The sequence below is a fragment of the Tachypleus tridentatus genome, chromosome 7 (assembly GCF_004210375.1).
Source record: "Tachypleus tridentatus isolate NWPU-2018 chromosome 7, ASM421037v1, whole genome shotgun sequence".
Classification (NCBI taxonomy): Eukaryota; Metazoa; Arthropoda; class Merostomata; order Xiphosura; family Limulidae; genus Tachypleus; species Tachypleus tridentatus.
This window is the reverse complement of record NC_134831.1, coordinates 57,737,962-57,752,329: the sequence shown is the minus strand read 5'-3', so window position 1 is coordinate 57,752,329 and position 14,368 is coordinate 57,737,962. Positions and strand designations below refer to the sequence as shown.

At 34.1% G+C, this 14,368-nt stretch overlaps 1 protein-coding gene across 14 annotated transcripts in view; it reads right to left on the bottom strand.

Moving 5' to 3' along the window:
• Positions 1-8,701: 8,701 nt before the first annotated feature.
• LOC143255737 (CYFIP-related Rac1 interactor B-like) overlaps positions 8,702-14,368 on the bottom strand; it is a 73,671-nt gene continuing 68,004 nt past the window's right edge. For 12 of the 14 annotated variants that reach the window (XM_076511889.1, XM_076511883.1, XM_076511891.1 and 9 more), the window contains one exon: positions 8,702-13,825. In XM_076511889.1, the coding sequence (XP_076368004.1) occupies positions 13,762-13,825 (64 nt within the window). In that variant the 3' untranslated portion in view covers positions 8,702-13,761. Of the gene's footprint in view, positions 14,220-14,368 lie in introns of all 14 variants that reach the window. The other 2 variants (XR_013030811.1, XM_076511892.1) reach the window with 2 other exon arrangements.

Sequence of the window (14,368 nt, the reverse complement as noted above, 5' to 3'; positions counted from 1 at the left end):
GAGCACTTTATATACATCTTTGAGTTGTAAACAAACTAACTTCAGAGTAACTAGCCTCCAAAGCACTTTCGAAAGTCGGTAAAATCAAGGATTTCATAAAATCACAAATTTGTCAATCTGACTGGTTAACGTTGTTGGAAAGATTTAGCTCTCATGTACTTTCACCTTATGAAAATGTAAATGAACGTGACCGAATTACTCTACCTTGTGTTAGAGTTTTATTTTAGTGCCTACGTTCGTTTCTCTTTTCCAGGATGGGCAACTCATTTTTCATAGTGGCCACAACTGCGGCTAATGAAAACAACTTTGACCGAACTATTAAAAATAATAATAATAATTGAAAGATGTTAGATTAATCAAAAGAATTACATTTCAACTAACATTCAATGTGAAAATTGATGGGGGTTTTCATCAACAAGTTTTGTGAAATCCGGCTTAATATCCATGCTTAATGAGCATCTTAGTTCTGCCTCTAAATTTATGTCAGGAAGCCGAGATCTGTACCTAGACTTGAGAAAATCTAGCATTGAGAATGTCAACTCACACACCCATGTGGATCCAAACATGGAAAATAATTTTAAAATTGCTATCTTTTAATTTGAAAGACTCGTCTATTAGAATAGTGAGCCACATCGCTCTGATAAAACATTTTTGTTTACCTTTCGTGTGTTCTACACTTTGCAGGGTAAGCATCTCGTCTGCAAATCCACACTTATCCAAAGAGAGAAAAAGATGTAATTTCCTTACTGAAATTTCCTAAGTGAAATTGAAATGAATCATGCAAAAACTCAAATATCAATTTCAAATTCTTTTAAATTCGGAGTAACGTGATTCAAATTTTTGAGATAGATTTTTGATCCAATTTACATAGAGATCATCTGTAGCATCAGAGAAATCATAGTCATTATTTTATAGAAAATTATTCAACTTTGCAAAATGTGTCAAATCATTCTTTTGTTGTTGTTCTGAAAGGAGATTTAGCTTTAATTGAAATTCATGAGTAGACTGTGATTGCTCACTTATTATTTTACCTATTCACTGAAGCTTCTTGTTCAAATTATTCAACTGAGCCATCATGTTGCACAGAAGGTGCAAATCACACTACGATAACAAGGCTTCAATTTCTGGGAAATTTTCAATCTTACATTTTTCAACAAGATACTCTTTTATTTGAGGAAATAAGGAAGTAAATCGTTCCAAGACTATTTCTCTACTTAATCATTTTACATTTGCAAAATCAGTAAGATCATCAAAAATACAGTCACTGCTTTTCTTCCAAGACTCAACAAACTGTCGATGGATGAGAGAGCTTCCACTTCTAATGTAATTCACAATTTTTACAACAATGCCCATCACATTTTTCAGTTCATCACTTTTAGACGTCTGAGCAAATAAACACTCTCATTGCCAGTCTGACATGACTTTACTCGAGCGAGAAAGACAACTTATATAATTTACCTTTGCATTGTTTACAAACTAAGTGTGACCTAACGACACTTAGGACTATACTCAAAACGATATGATTATTAAAATATGCCTTTTAAGAAAACTGAACAAGAGAAAAAAAAAAAAAAACTTTGGTTGACAACCTTGAAAAGTCTTTGCCCCAGCAAAGAGGCCATCACTGGAAAAATAGAGTTAAGGTCAGAAACACTAATGCTGAAAATACGAAACAAGCAACACTAACAAAAGCTACTAGAAAGATAGGCCTAAAACCAAGTCACTCTCGAGGCTTAGAGTAAGAAACCTATAAGACAAGTTCAAAAATTTTAAAATAAAACAATTAGAAAATATGGATGGAAGCACCAAAAAGTAGGGAAATAAGGAATGGGCGGGATAACATTACAATACTTGATGGTGTTTGACATGGTGTAACCTCAAAGTGGGTGTGGCCATCGTTCCATCAATTCGTACTTCGTGTTTTACTTTGAACTTTGATCCAATCATAAACTTGAACGGAGTTTTATCATTGGCTAATCATTTTTCAATACTCAATAAATTTAAAAGTTTAAAAATTCAGCAGTTTTGATTCACCCCTTACTAGTCAGTTTGCTACAATGTCTCCCATAAGTCTCATTTCTGACATCAGCCACCCTACTTACGATGCCATGCAGTTCGTAAGGATCATACAATTTGAATATATACATGTATCTGTACTTGATTGCTAAAACAAAGTTTACAACAAAGAAATTTAAGATATATACACTTTTCATATAGTTTGAACAGTTATCAAGTTTCAAAACACACACAAAATAGAAATGAATGAAACGATAGGCACACCCACTTTAAGGCTACATTGTGTCAAAACCGCCAAGTTTCCTAATATTATTCTGTCCACTTCTACCATGTGTCTATACCTTTTGATGCCCTCATTCTTTCTTTTAATTTTTTAAAAGTTAAACATGTTTTGCGGTGGGTGGTGATGACTAGCTGCCTTCCCTCTAGTCTTACACTACTATATTAGGGACGGCTAGCGCAGATAGCCCTCGAGTAGCTTTGTGTGAAATTAAAAAACAAACAAACAAAAAAACCATGCTTGTCTGGAAAAGTCGCATACTTACTTAAATAAAAATTTGTTGAAATAATGAAATTTTGATTTATTTCATAAACGCTTATATAGCGATTTAGGGAATTTTATAAATACAATAAACTTTAACTTTGTTGAAACAATACTGTGAAATAGTCATTGTTAACACTCAGATAACTTAAAGGTGGTTTTGAATGGATAATTTTTAAGGCCGCCATTTTGTTTCATAACGATCTATACTATTAAGTACTATCATATTTAACCATAGTTGTGGGATTACAGTGACACCATAAGGTGTTAATGCGCCAGAAAATGTGCCGTACTCGCAATGTGACAAAGTAAAAAATAATCCAGGAACTGCTTATTTCCAAGGCTATGGAGGGTTTCAAAAACGTTCTAAAATGAAATATTGAGTTCTCTTTGAGTTAAAGTATGTTTAAATGTTCAAGAAAATATTGAAGATGAAAACAAAAGAGCAAGCCTGTTTAAATATAAAAAGAAATATATGTACAACACACACACACATTACTTATACTCTTTCTGGAAGTAGCTGAAAACGTGGTTATTTATTTCAAATGTGTACATTTGAATGTACAGAAATGTGTAAATATGAATTGCTGATTAATGCTGGTAGATAAAAAGCAAATGACCCAATATTATATATATTGTGTGAAAAGTCGTACACAAGAAAACTTGTTTTTGTCATTAGATTAACATAATTATAAAAACTCAATTTATCTCCACCTCACAGTTTGGTTTGTTTTAAATATCGCGCAAAGCTACTCGAGGGCTATCTGCGCCAACCGTCCCTAATTTAGCAGTGTAAGACGAAAGGAAAGGCAGCTAGTCATCACTACCCACTGCCAACTTTTGGGCTACTCTTTTGTCAACGAATAGTGGGATTGACTGTAACATTTTAACGCCCCAACGGCTGAAAGGGCGAGTATGTTTAGTGTGACGGGAATTCGAACACTCGACCCTCAGATCACGAGTTGAGTACCTTAACCACCTGGCCATGTCGGGTCCAACAACTTGCAACAGTTGCTTATGGAAGCGTTGCCCAAGGAAGAAAGTTTTAGGAGTGATAAAAAGCTTCACCATTGGTTAAAATTGTAGGTAGATTACTACTACAGCAAATGATGCGTCATAGAAACACACGCTTGAGAGGTAGTACATTAAAAGGACTTTCTTAATTGCAGTTAGAGTTAGGTGAAATACGCGAAGACAGAATTAAAATAATGGAATTGACAATTCTGGGAGTAGGCAGAAATTTTTCGTAATAATGCACAGTATTTTAAAGTTAGGCTGCACTATTGATGCTACATTCTTGTATAATTATATACAAACTCATTCATAATGTAATATTAACTAAAGGAATAACAAAGCCATTTATGTTAGTTTGTCTGTCGTGCTTGAGTCTGCGTGTACTAAACATAAATATTAAAGTGCGTATTTAAATAAAAAGACTGCAATGCATTATCATAATTATGATTGACAGTTTTGGTTTTTGTTTATTTTTGGTGAACCTATGGGAAATTATTTAAAAATTCCATATAATTTGAATGGAATGTCTTTATATATCATACGTCTAAAACTGATGAATGTGTTATTTTTACGCTTTCTCATATAACTAGAAAATAAAACAAAGTAGTCAATGATTCATTTATAAAGCAAGAACATCATTCATATATTTTTAAAGTAGGTTATGAGTTATCGAAAACTATAGCAGCGATTAGTGTATTAAAGGATTAATCTTAAATGTGTACTTACATCTCCAGATTCTTTGTACAACAGCCAATATTACCATATTTCTAGCTCAAGGTATGAGGGTCGATATGTAGTTACACAGTGTTGACAAGGCCAATAGATACACAGTAAAAAATACCCATACTGAGAACTTAAGAGTTTAGTATTAGATATAGACCTGTATACGCGATTAATACAGGGATTGCTGGTTCGGTTTGTTAATTTGACTCTTGAAACATTCAAATCACTGTACAGTAAAAAAAAAAAAAAAAGATCAACTCTTTAACCAAGTAACCTTCATTCATCTTTCGTGATGGCAACCGCCATAGCTTGGCGGTTAGGACAGTCGACTTGCAATCTGCCAGATGCGGGATTGAATACCCTCACCTTTGAAATATAGGAACAATATAATGTTACAATTAGAATAATGTCATTTTATGTCATTGTTTTTCACAGTGGAATTGACCATTTTGTATTTTAAAATTTCATCATCCGGTAGTTGTGAAATTTAAATACTACATATCCCACTTCTTTTATCTTGTAACACCTACATTACATGACCAAAAGTATGTGGACAACCGACCATCACACCCATATCTGCTTGTTGAACATTTCATTCCAAAACCAAGGGCATTAATATAGAGTTTGTCACCTCCTTTGTTGCCATAATAGACTCCACTCTATGGGAAGGCTTTTCACTGGATTTTGGAACATGAGTTACGGGGATTCGTTCCTGTTCAGCGACAGGAGCATTAGTGAGGTCGAGCACTGATGTTGGGCGAGAAGGCCTAGTTCGCAGTCGGCATTCCAATTCATCCCAAAGGTGTCCGATGGGGTTGAGGTCAGAGATTTGTGCAGGCCAGTAAAGTTCTTCCACATCAACCTCGGCATACCATGTCTTTATGGACCTCGCTTTGTGCAAGAAGGCATTGTCTTGTTGAAACAAAAAAGAGCCTTCCCCAGACTGTTGCCACAAAGTTGGAAGCATATACTTCTTTATAATGTCATTGCACGCTGTAACAATAAGATTTCCCTTCACTGGAACGAAATAGTCTCGCCCAAACCATGAAAAACAGTCCCAGACCATTATTTCTTCTCCACAAAACTTTACAGTTGGCACTATGCATTCAAGCAGGTAGCATTCTCCTGGCATCTGCTAAACCCAGATTCGTCCGTCAGACTGCCAGATAGTGAAGCGTGATTCATCACTCCAGAGAACGCTTTTCCACTGCTCTACAGTTCAATGGCTGTGTGCTTTATACCACTCCAGCCGACGCTTAGCATTGAGCATAGTGTGCGGCTATTCGGCCATGGAAACCCATTTCATGAAGCTCCTGACGAACACTTCCTGTACTGACGTTGGTTCCAGAGGGAGTTTGAAACTCGGTAGTGAGTGTTGCAACTGTGGACAGACGATTTTTACGCGCTTCAGCACTCGGCGGTCCCGTTCTGTGAGCTTGTATGACCTACTTCTTCGTGGTTGAGCTGTTGTTGCTCCTAGACGTTTCCACTTCACAATAACAGTACTTATAGTTGATCGGTGCAGAAATTTGACGAACTGACTTCATACGTCACAGAAAAAAAAAGAAGAGAGAATAAACACGTCTTTTACTTATTTTGGTATAGGAGCAGCAGAAACTTTCGTACCTAAATATCCCTGTAGTACGTAAATAATGAGGCCTAAGGAACAGAATTTCGATACCACTACAAGGATCCCTGGTCTCTTCCAAACAGTTTGTAATTTGTGTTTGCTGCGAGGTTAGCATATGCGTACATTATTACTGTGTTCGTTCCATAGTAATGTACTTACGTTCGCATACTGACTGCGTTCCCTTATCATTTATCTTTTTCTTAGCACTACTGTTAGGGTCCTGCGTTGGCCATTAACTCTGACAATATCGAGAATGACCTGTACTCCTCACGGCGACCCCAAGAGGTCGGATTGTCCAGCTCTAGAGAGCTTGGCACAGGGTAAATGACACATGTATTAGAGTATTTATCTGAATTCTTTATGATAAAACATATAGATTTTTGTGTGAACCAACATGAGACGATTCCAGGGCCGGTAGAGAACTAAACAAGTTAAAGAGAAATGGGCCAGTCAGTTTTTAATATCAGCGAGAACAGTGTGTCAGCCAACATGAAACGATCCAGGGCCAGTAGAGAACTAAACAAGTCAGTATAAATAGTGCAGTTTGAGTACTGCTTAGCTTTGAACCATCTGTATAAATAGGAATGGAAGGATGGTTCTGGTAGGAGGACAAAGCTATGAGGATAAGGAGAGTTGTGTGATCTCCAGTTTCAAAACTAGAGCTCAAGATTTGAAAATAGTTGTTGATCTCCATTTCTTCAAGTTTTATAGGACATATATACTTTTCAAAAAAAGAAACGCAAAAGGGATATTTTAAAGAGAAATATATGTAATACCGTTACAAGCTCAGAGTATGTGATGTTACACGTGTTAAGGCACTGATTGTCAGACCAAAATGACAATAAAAGTTGTGCACTTTGAAAACGGAGGAAAACATCGGATTTTTCGCCAAAACGCATGCGTATCAATAAATTTGTTTGAGAGATCTGCATGTTCTGCAAGTCCAAAATCCCTATAAAAGTGACGGGTTCTCGGTTTCCATAGCTCAGTGTTAAGCCATCGACACGCAATACAGTTACGCCAAGACTGACTGAAGCACAACGCCATTGGTCGCTTGGAAGCAGGCGAATCTCGATCAGATGTTGCCAGAGCTGTGAATGTCTACCCAAGCACCATCACAAGGCTATGGAATCGTCACCAACAACATGGATCAACTTGTGACCGTCCACGATCTGGCAGACCTCGTGTGACCACGCCCGCACAAGATCGCAACATCCCGTTTCGTCACCTTCGGGATAGAACCACCACTGCGACGGCTACTGCCTCAACCATACCAGGGCTGGGTAGGATTTCCGATCAGATCGTACGCAACCGTCGACGAGATTCTTAGGCCCCATGTGCAACCCATCATGGTGAACGTCAACGTTTTTCAACATGACAATGCGCGTCTTCACACAGCCTGACTCACCACTGTCTTCTTGAGACACCACAACATCAACGTTCTTCCCTGGCCCTCCAGATCACCAGATTTAATCCCCATCGAACATCTTTGGGACGAGTTGGACCGACGTCTGCGACGGCGACAACTTCAACCGCAGACTTTACCTCAGCTTGCAGCAGCTTTGCAGGCTAAGTGGACAGCCATTCCACAGGATGTGATTCGTCATCTCATCGCTTCCATGGGCAGGAGATGCCAAGCAGTTATTGGTGCTCACGGGGGTCATACTCGTTATTGACGTTGAGTAACGTTAAACTTCAACTAGTGAGCGTGGACTTCGCCTTTGCAGACTTTGGATGTTCAGCAGTGAATGTGCAAAGTTTCACACATGTCATACAGAACTACCCGGAATAAACTTGTTAACAATATGTCTCAAATTTTGCCTTTTGCGTTTCTTTTTTTGAAGAGTATATTTTTTACATTTTATGAGACACATTTGGTCACAACTGAAGGTAGAGTACCATGGGGAGCATCCTGTTACGATTTTACATAAGACCCTTTGTGTACTATGCAGTGCAGTCACCGAGATAACTGAAAAACATGGACAGTTGTAAGGAATGGGTGGGGGATTTGCTGTGACTACATCTACCATAAAATGAATCTTATCCTCCCATGTAACTTCTTTACCCAAATGCAATTACTTATTGTAATTTAACTAGACTTAGCCTATTTTATGTGTGCATAATGAAACAAAAATAAATAAATGTACTGTTAAATAACAACTTGTGTGAACTGAGTAATTTTAATATATCAGTGTTACTCAAGTGCATAGTGTAATCTGACTAAACAATACGAAGGTTATTTACGTTTATGGCATATTCTGAACAAACATATTCACACTGTTGCTACTGGTGAGATAAATGAATTCTGTAAATATAAATCTAACGAGTTTTACATTTCACTAGTGTAGTTTTGAAAAATCAAGCATTATAAGATTGATCAATGATCAAGGGAACCTCAACAGATAGTGATCTGAATCAGTTACTTGATGTAGTTTATGTATTCTAAAAATCATATGTACTTGGCTGTTACAAGAAATTACAATGTCTCAGAGTGGACAAATGTGACTTGTATGGTATCCTTGTAACCTTCATCTGTGCACGATATGCAAGTTATACAGGTTCCTTGTATATGGTGTATCACAAAACTATTGCTATTTTAGATTTCTTTATGCTCTATTCCATATGAAAATTATTTTATTTTTTACTGGTCAGTATGTTATATTCTTAACAAATAATAAATGCGGATAAAATGAAACACTATATTATGAATTATGTTACTCTTCTGAGTTAATACAAAATCAGCTAAAACAAACAAAGAAACAATTCAGTAAGCAATCCAGACGACAACAATCTTTATCATATCAATAGTATGTATTATACAGTCGAGGAAAACTGACATAATAAACAAAAACTCAATTCCACTAAACATGTTTCAGACTGGCAGTGAATACTTCAGAACTTAACTAATAGCACCTTAAGAGTCTTACTGACAAATGCAAAGCAAACATTTATAAAACACTACAGAGCCAGTCACATAGAGATAAAAATAATATAAAAGGACTTCAATTTCAGAAAAGAAAAGAAATATAACAAGAAAGTAGCATACACCCCAAAATTATGTATCCCATGATGGAATTTTCTGTATATCTATTGATGCTGTTATTAACATTAATATGAAGTGATTTTGTTATATTTTATCTCTTAAATATTAGTCCCAAACTGTTTAATGTGTTGATGAATAGAACTAGGGTATAGAGGCACTATAATAAAAACATTTATAAGTAAACTGTAAGAATTAGGTACATTACATCTATTTTTAACATAACTAACCATTAAAATATGATTGTGTAGTAAAATTCAAAAGATTTATGAATGGATCATTCTCTTTATGCATTTATGGTTGGTACAGAATTTTGGGGCATATTGTACATAAAATACAGAGGATACCTAAGTTAAAACAGGTTTATAAAACAAGATTTGTTAATATTGTGGTTCAACCACTGATGTAGCCATAGTTATGATCTAGGAAACACCTTGTGTCAGCATTACTAATTCAACAGAGCTATGATTCTAGTTTATTTTTATTTCCCAAGTTTTGTTGAAAATAAAAACAGAATAATTTTACATTAAATGATGTGATGATTGGTTTGTTAAATTACTTCAATAACACAGATGATGGATAACTTAAGAACTCATAAAGCAAAACATACAATATAGTTTTCAAAGCAAATGTCTTATAAAAACCCTGACTTCTTTTGTAAGACAATATACAGCATGTTAAATGTTGTTAAGAGTTTCATTATGGTGCTTTATTATGAATTTTCTATTATCACATTACTTATTATTCTCATCACAAGTCATTAAAATAAAATCTCTAAAAAAATGTTAAGACATTTATGAGTATCAACTTTTATAAGAATAACATCATATTGAGTATAACTAGGAGAAAAAACATTTATTAATCTAGTGTCAGAAAACATGAGATTAAGATGTCACATGATAAGACACCAAATTCTTATATAAAATAGAAGTGAGTCAGTTAACTCATGTTTACTTCATTTAATATTGGTATCAACCCAAAAAGGCATGCAGCAAATATGTTTACACAAATGAATAACATCCTCTTAACATAAAAACTGATGTTGTGATAGGTATTGTTTACAGGACTCTCACCACTACTCCACCACAGGTCATCAGACTTATTAACTAACATTTTGTAAAATACGTTAACTAGCTTTTACCTAACATGGTATGACTGCTTAGAAATGAAAACAATATAACATCAATTGTTCTTGATCTTTGAATTTCTCAAAATTATTCAACTATTCATAACCAATTTACACCAATTAAACTTATATGGGATTTTAATCAACAATTTAATTCTTAGAGCAAAGAGAACATCTTTCTAATAAAATTTACACTTCACACATTTCATAATAATAACAAATTAACTTTAAATAACTGGTGCATAAATTTTATAAACAAATAAAACCAGTTTGCCAATAGGGTTTACAACTCTTAATATTTTGGAAAATCTTATATAACCATAACAGCTACATCCTCAGTGTTATTGGGCATCTGAACCATTCTCTGTAAATGGACACACACTGAAAGAAGTGTGTCACTAAGTTGCAATATGACAGAGCAATGATAAAGGGTCAAGTAGTCATTTCCCCAGTAAAACACAAGAAATATCTATACAAGGGCCACCACTTGAAAGTGAAGACTTTTTTTTAATTTTATTTTATGAAAAACAAGACATCCACAATTGAAAGCAGCAAGGTGGACAAGGAAAAAATGCCATGGGAAAAAATATCTCCAGCTTCTAGCTTATAACAACCTGAAGCATTGAACATACAAGTCACATTCAACCTCATTCCCAGGTTACTAAAATGCAGCATGTGTGAGCTATTCATTCTTGTTACTCTTACTCTCTTGAAATAGTATCTCTTAGAAAGAATCAAATAACTTCACAAAAAAAATGGCAGTATGAGCTTGTCTGTAGAGTTATTTCAGTATTGAATACAATTATAAATAACTCATAAGAGCAATAAAACTGTTCTGAGTGATCAGAATTACTGTACTTTAACCTACTCTATGAAACAAAATACTTTGCTACAATACTCTGAAAATTGAAAGTTAGATACCAGCAATAACTCAAGGAAAACTGTATATCAACAACCTAAGATATCAAGTACACACACACAAGCAATTTACTACTGCAAGATATATTCACAAATGCAGAGTTGTAAAGATCACAAACTGAGAAAACAGAGCTATGGTATAAAAAAACCTGCTCAAATTAAGTCAACACCAACCTTTTTTTGATCCCATTGCATGGCCAGGTTTTGATGGATATATTTGTAGAGCTCATACAAAAGAGCAAAACTTGCATAGCTACTTGTTCCCATACAACTATATAAATGCAGACAGTCCCATTACAAGTTGGATCAAAACTACTGACACATAGTGGTCCAATTACTTCACTGAAAGGCAGGATAATGACCTACCATTATCAAAACGTTCTTGTAGATCAGATTAACCTTCCAACAAACACTTTCACCCAACTTGAAAGATAAAGTACCTATCTAGCAAAGTGTTGTTTTAGAACTGAACTGTCAAGCAAGAAGAAACCCAAAGTCATCTGCCATGATCTGCATTCTTGCCAAGTCTTAATCTCATCAAAATATCATGCTGTATTCTTAAAATTACATCATTTTCTCACTCTGACATTCCAGAAAAAATTGGAGACAGATCTTACTTATGAATAATGTGATGCTCCAAATACACTATTCCAACACCTTACTGCTTCACTATTAAAATAAATTGGTTCTGCTCTTAAGACTTTATTATTCCTTTATTAGATAATTTTTCTATTTTTTGCATAGACCCCCCTCCTCAAATATATCAACAAGTGCTTTTTATTTAACAAACTAAATCTAAAACATAAAATAAGTTTATCAATAATTTTTAATCCTCCCCATCATAAATATAACAAATTTTGATTCAAATACTTAATGGATTAAATTGCAAAACAAGTACTACCCATCATAAAGTGTTAAACTCTCAGTTTAAAATTTATGTAGCAAAACAAAATTTCAACATAATTAAAAAACAAATTTCTTGTGTTTGATAACATTTCAGAAGCACAACTGATTTAATGAACAGGAATATTTACTGTTAGGTTAAATAAAAACAAACATTTAGAGGTATAAATTACTTAATGCACTGTCTGATATTTAAAGCAGGACAACACTAGAATATAGGCATTTGAAAAGACATTTTTAAAAATGTCTTTTTTTTGTAGTGGCTGTTCTAGGTACACAATAACATCTGCATAAGATATTTATATATTGTTTCACTCAACTGAAATAAGCTGAATATATAATGCAGTAAAACTATTTAAATGATGAACAGTATGCAGATACAAATCACTTATCAATCTAAAATTGTACCAAATTGCAAGCAAACATTTAATTTTATACAACTAGAATGTATTTTCTGTACAGCAATTTGAAATGTTTGTTAAAAAATTAAATCCTAACTATTTATTATTGTGCCTTAACTGCTCTTTAGCAGACCATGAGATCCATGTGTTTTGTTAGGTGAAGCAAGGTCTCCAAACTATCAGTGACTAAATGAAGTGTATCCTCCTGTCTTTAGCAGACCAAGAGATCCATGTGTTTTGTTAGGTGAAGCAAGGTCTCCAAACTATCAGTGACTAAATGAAGTGTATCCTCCTGTCTTTAGCAGTTTAGGGGTTTCATAAAATACTTCACATGAGAAGTTTCTTTGGAAAAATAAAATTAATAGGATAATGTGCTTCCACAGCTGGTTTAAACAAATGCAGTGACTTTTAATTGTTCAGTCTCAGGATGTTCAAATATTCTAGTCAGATCTATAACTTTGTATGACATATACAACACACATACGTTATGTATGGAGTTTCAAACAGATATCAAGTTCACACAGAGGTACAGTATGCTTATAGTGAGCTATTAAGTGTATACACTACCATCATAGAAATTTAAAATGTTACAGTGAACACACACACACACACACACACAATAGCAACATGACCAAGAGAAAAGTTATAAAAAATTTTAAAAACCCTATTTCTGCTTAATGCAATGAACTATTCATTTTTTACAAATGCATATTGCAAAATAAACCTTTCAGCAATATAAACTTGACTGGAATTATACAACTATCAAAGAACTCCTGCCAGCTACAAGACCTGTGCACTAAAAATACAATTATTAATAACTAACAAGATGAAAAAAATAGGTGTTACCATCATAAGTAATAAAAGACTAATTATAATTACAAACAAGTATCTAACATATCACACTCTTCTATTACCAAATGTAAAATTCTAAAACACTTCTTGCACAAAAACAAGGTTTTAAATAACATAATTTTAAGAGAAGCTGACTTAACCTGAAACCAAAATTGCATTCATACACATCAAATAGGTTTTAAAAACACCATTTTTACACACTAGTATCATAGTCAACAATATCAGCTACTGAAACATAGTGTTTAATTACATTTACAAAGAATGGGTATACGTCCTGTAGTAAACTTGTTTCTTGAGAGGATTGTGATATTTTCATGAAACAAACACTTTCTCCATACGTAAGTAAGTGAGGTCTTCTATGAATTCTACTCCAAATAATAATGACCCATGAGGTAAAGGCAAAACAATTTCTTGTGGAGCAAAATCTATCCCAGTATTCCACACTTGGTGTAACAGATCCTTCATAGAGATTTGTCTGTCATTTCATGCAAAGTGACTTTATAAGGTTCATCTAATTATAATCACTTCATATTACACAACACAGATTAAGATATATATATATTTCAAGTTATAAATCACAGAATATTGAGAATAATTTTAAGCTAAAAGACTTTTTATTTGTTTAGGCGTTGTTTCATCGTTGAGATGTCTTGTTGTGTATCTAAGTAAAGGTACGAAACATACAAATTAATAAACATGAATCACTCTTTAAAAAAAATCAAAAGATTATATAACAGTAAAGTTTACACAAGTTACTAACTTATTATCAACGTGTTTGGTTGTGTCACTAAAAACAAGTGATATTTAAAACAGCAAGAAACTATACATATAAGCATTAATTTTAATGTGGCTATTATTAACAGTTATTTAACACAATGCTGTGGAATAACAACTTGCACTCTCTTTGATAATGTAGCTTTCAATATACTGAATGTTTATCTTATCAAATTAACATTTTCACAAAGAGACCAAAAATCTTGAGATCAAAACTTACCAAAGAGCATTTATCAAACTTTCTACAACATCAGGTGGAAAAGCTTGAGGTCAAAACTCACCTAGAAGCATTTATCAAACCTTTAACAACATTAGGTGGAAAAGCTTGAGGTCAAAACTAACCTAGGAGCTTTAGCAAACCTTCTACAACATTAGGTGGAAATGCTCGAAGTCGAAACTCACCCAGAAGAATTTAGCAAACCTTCTACAA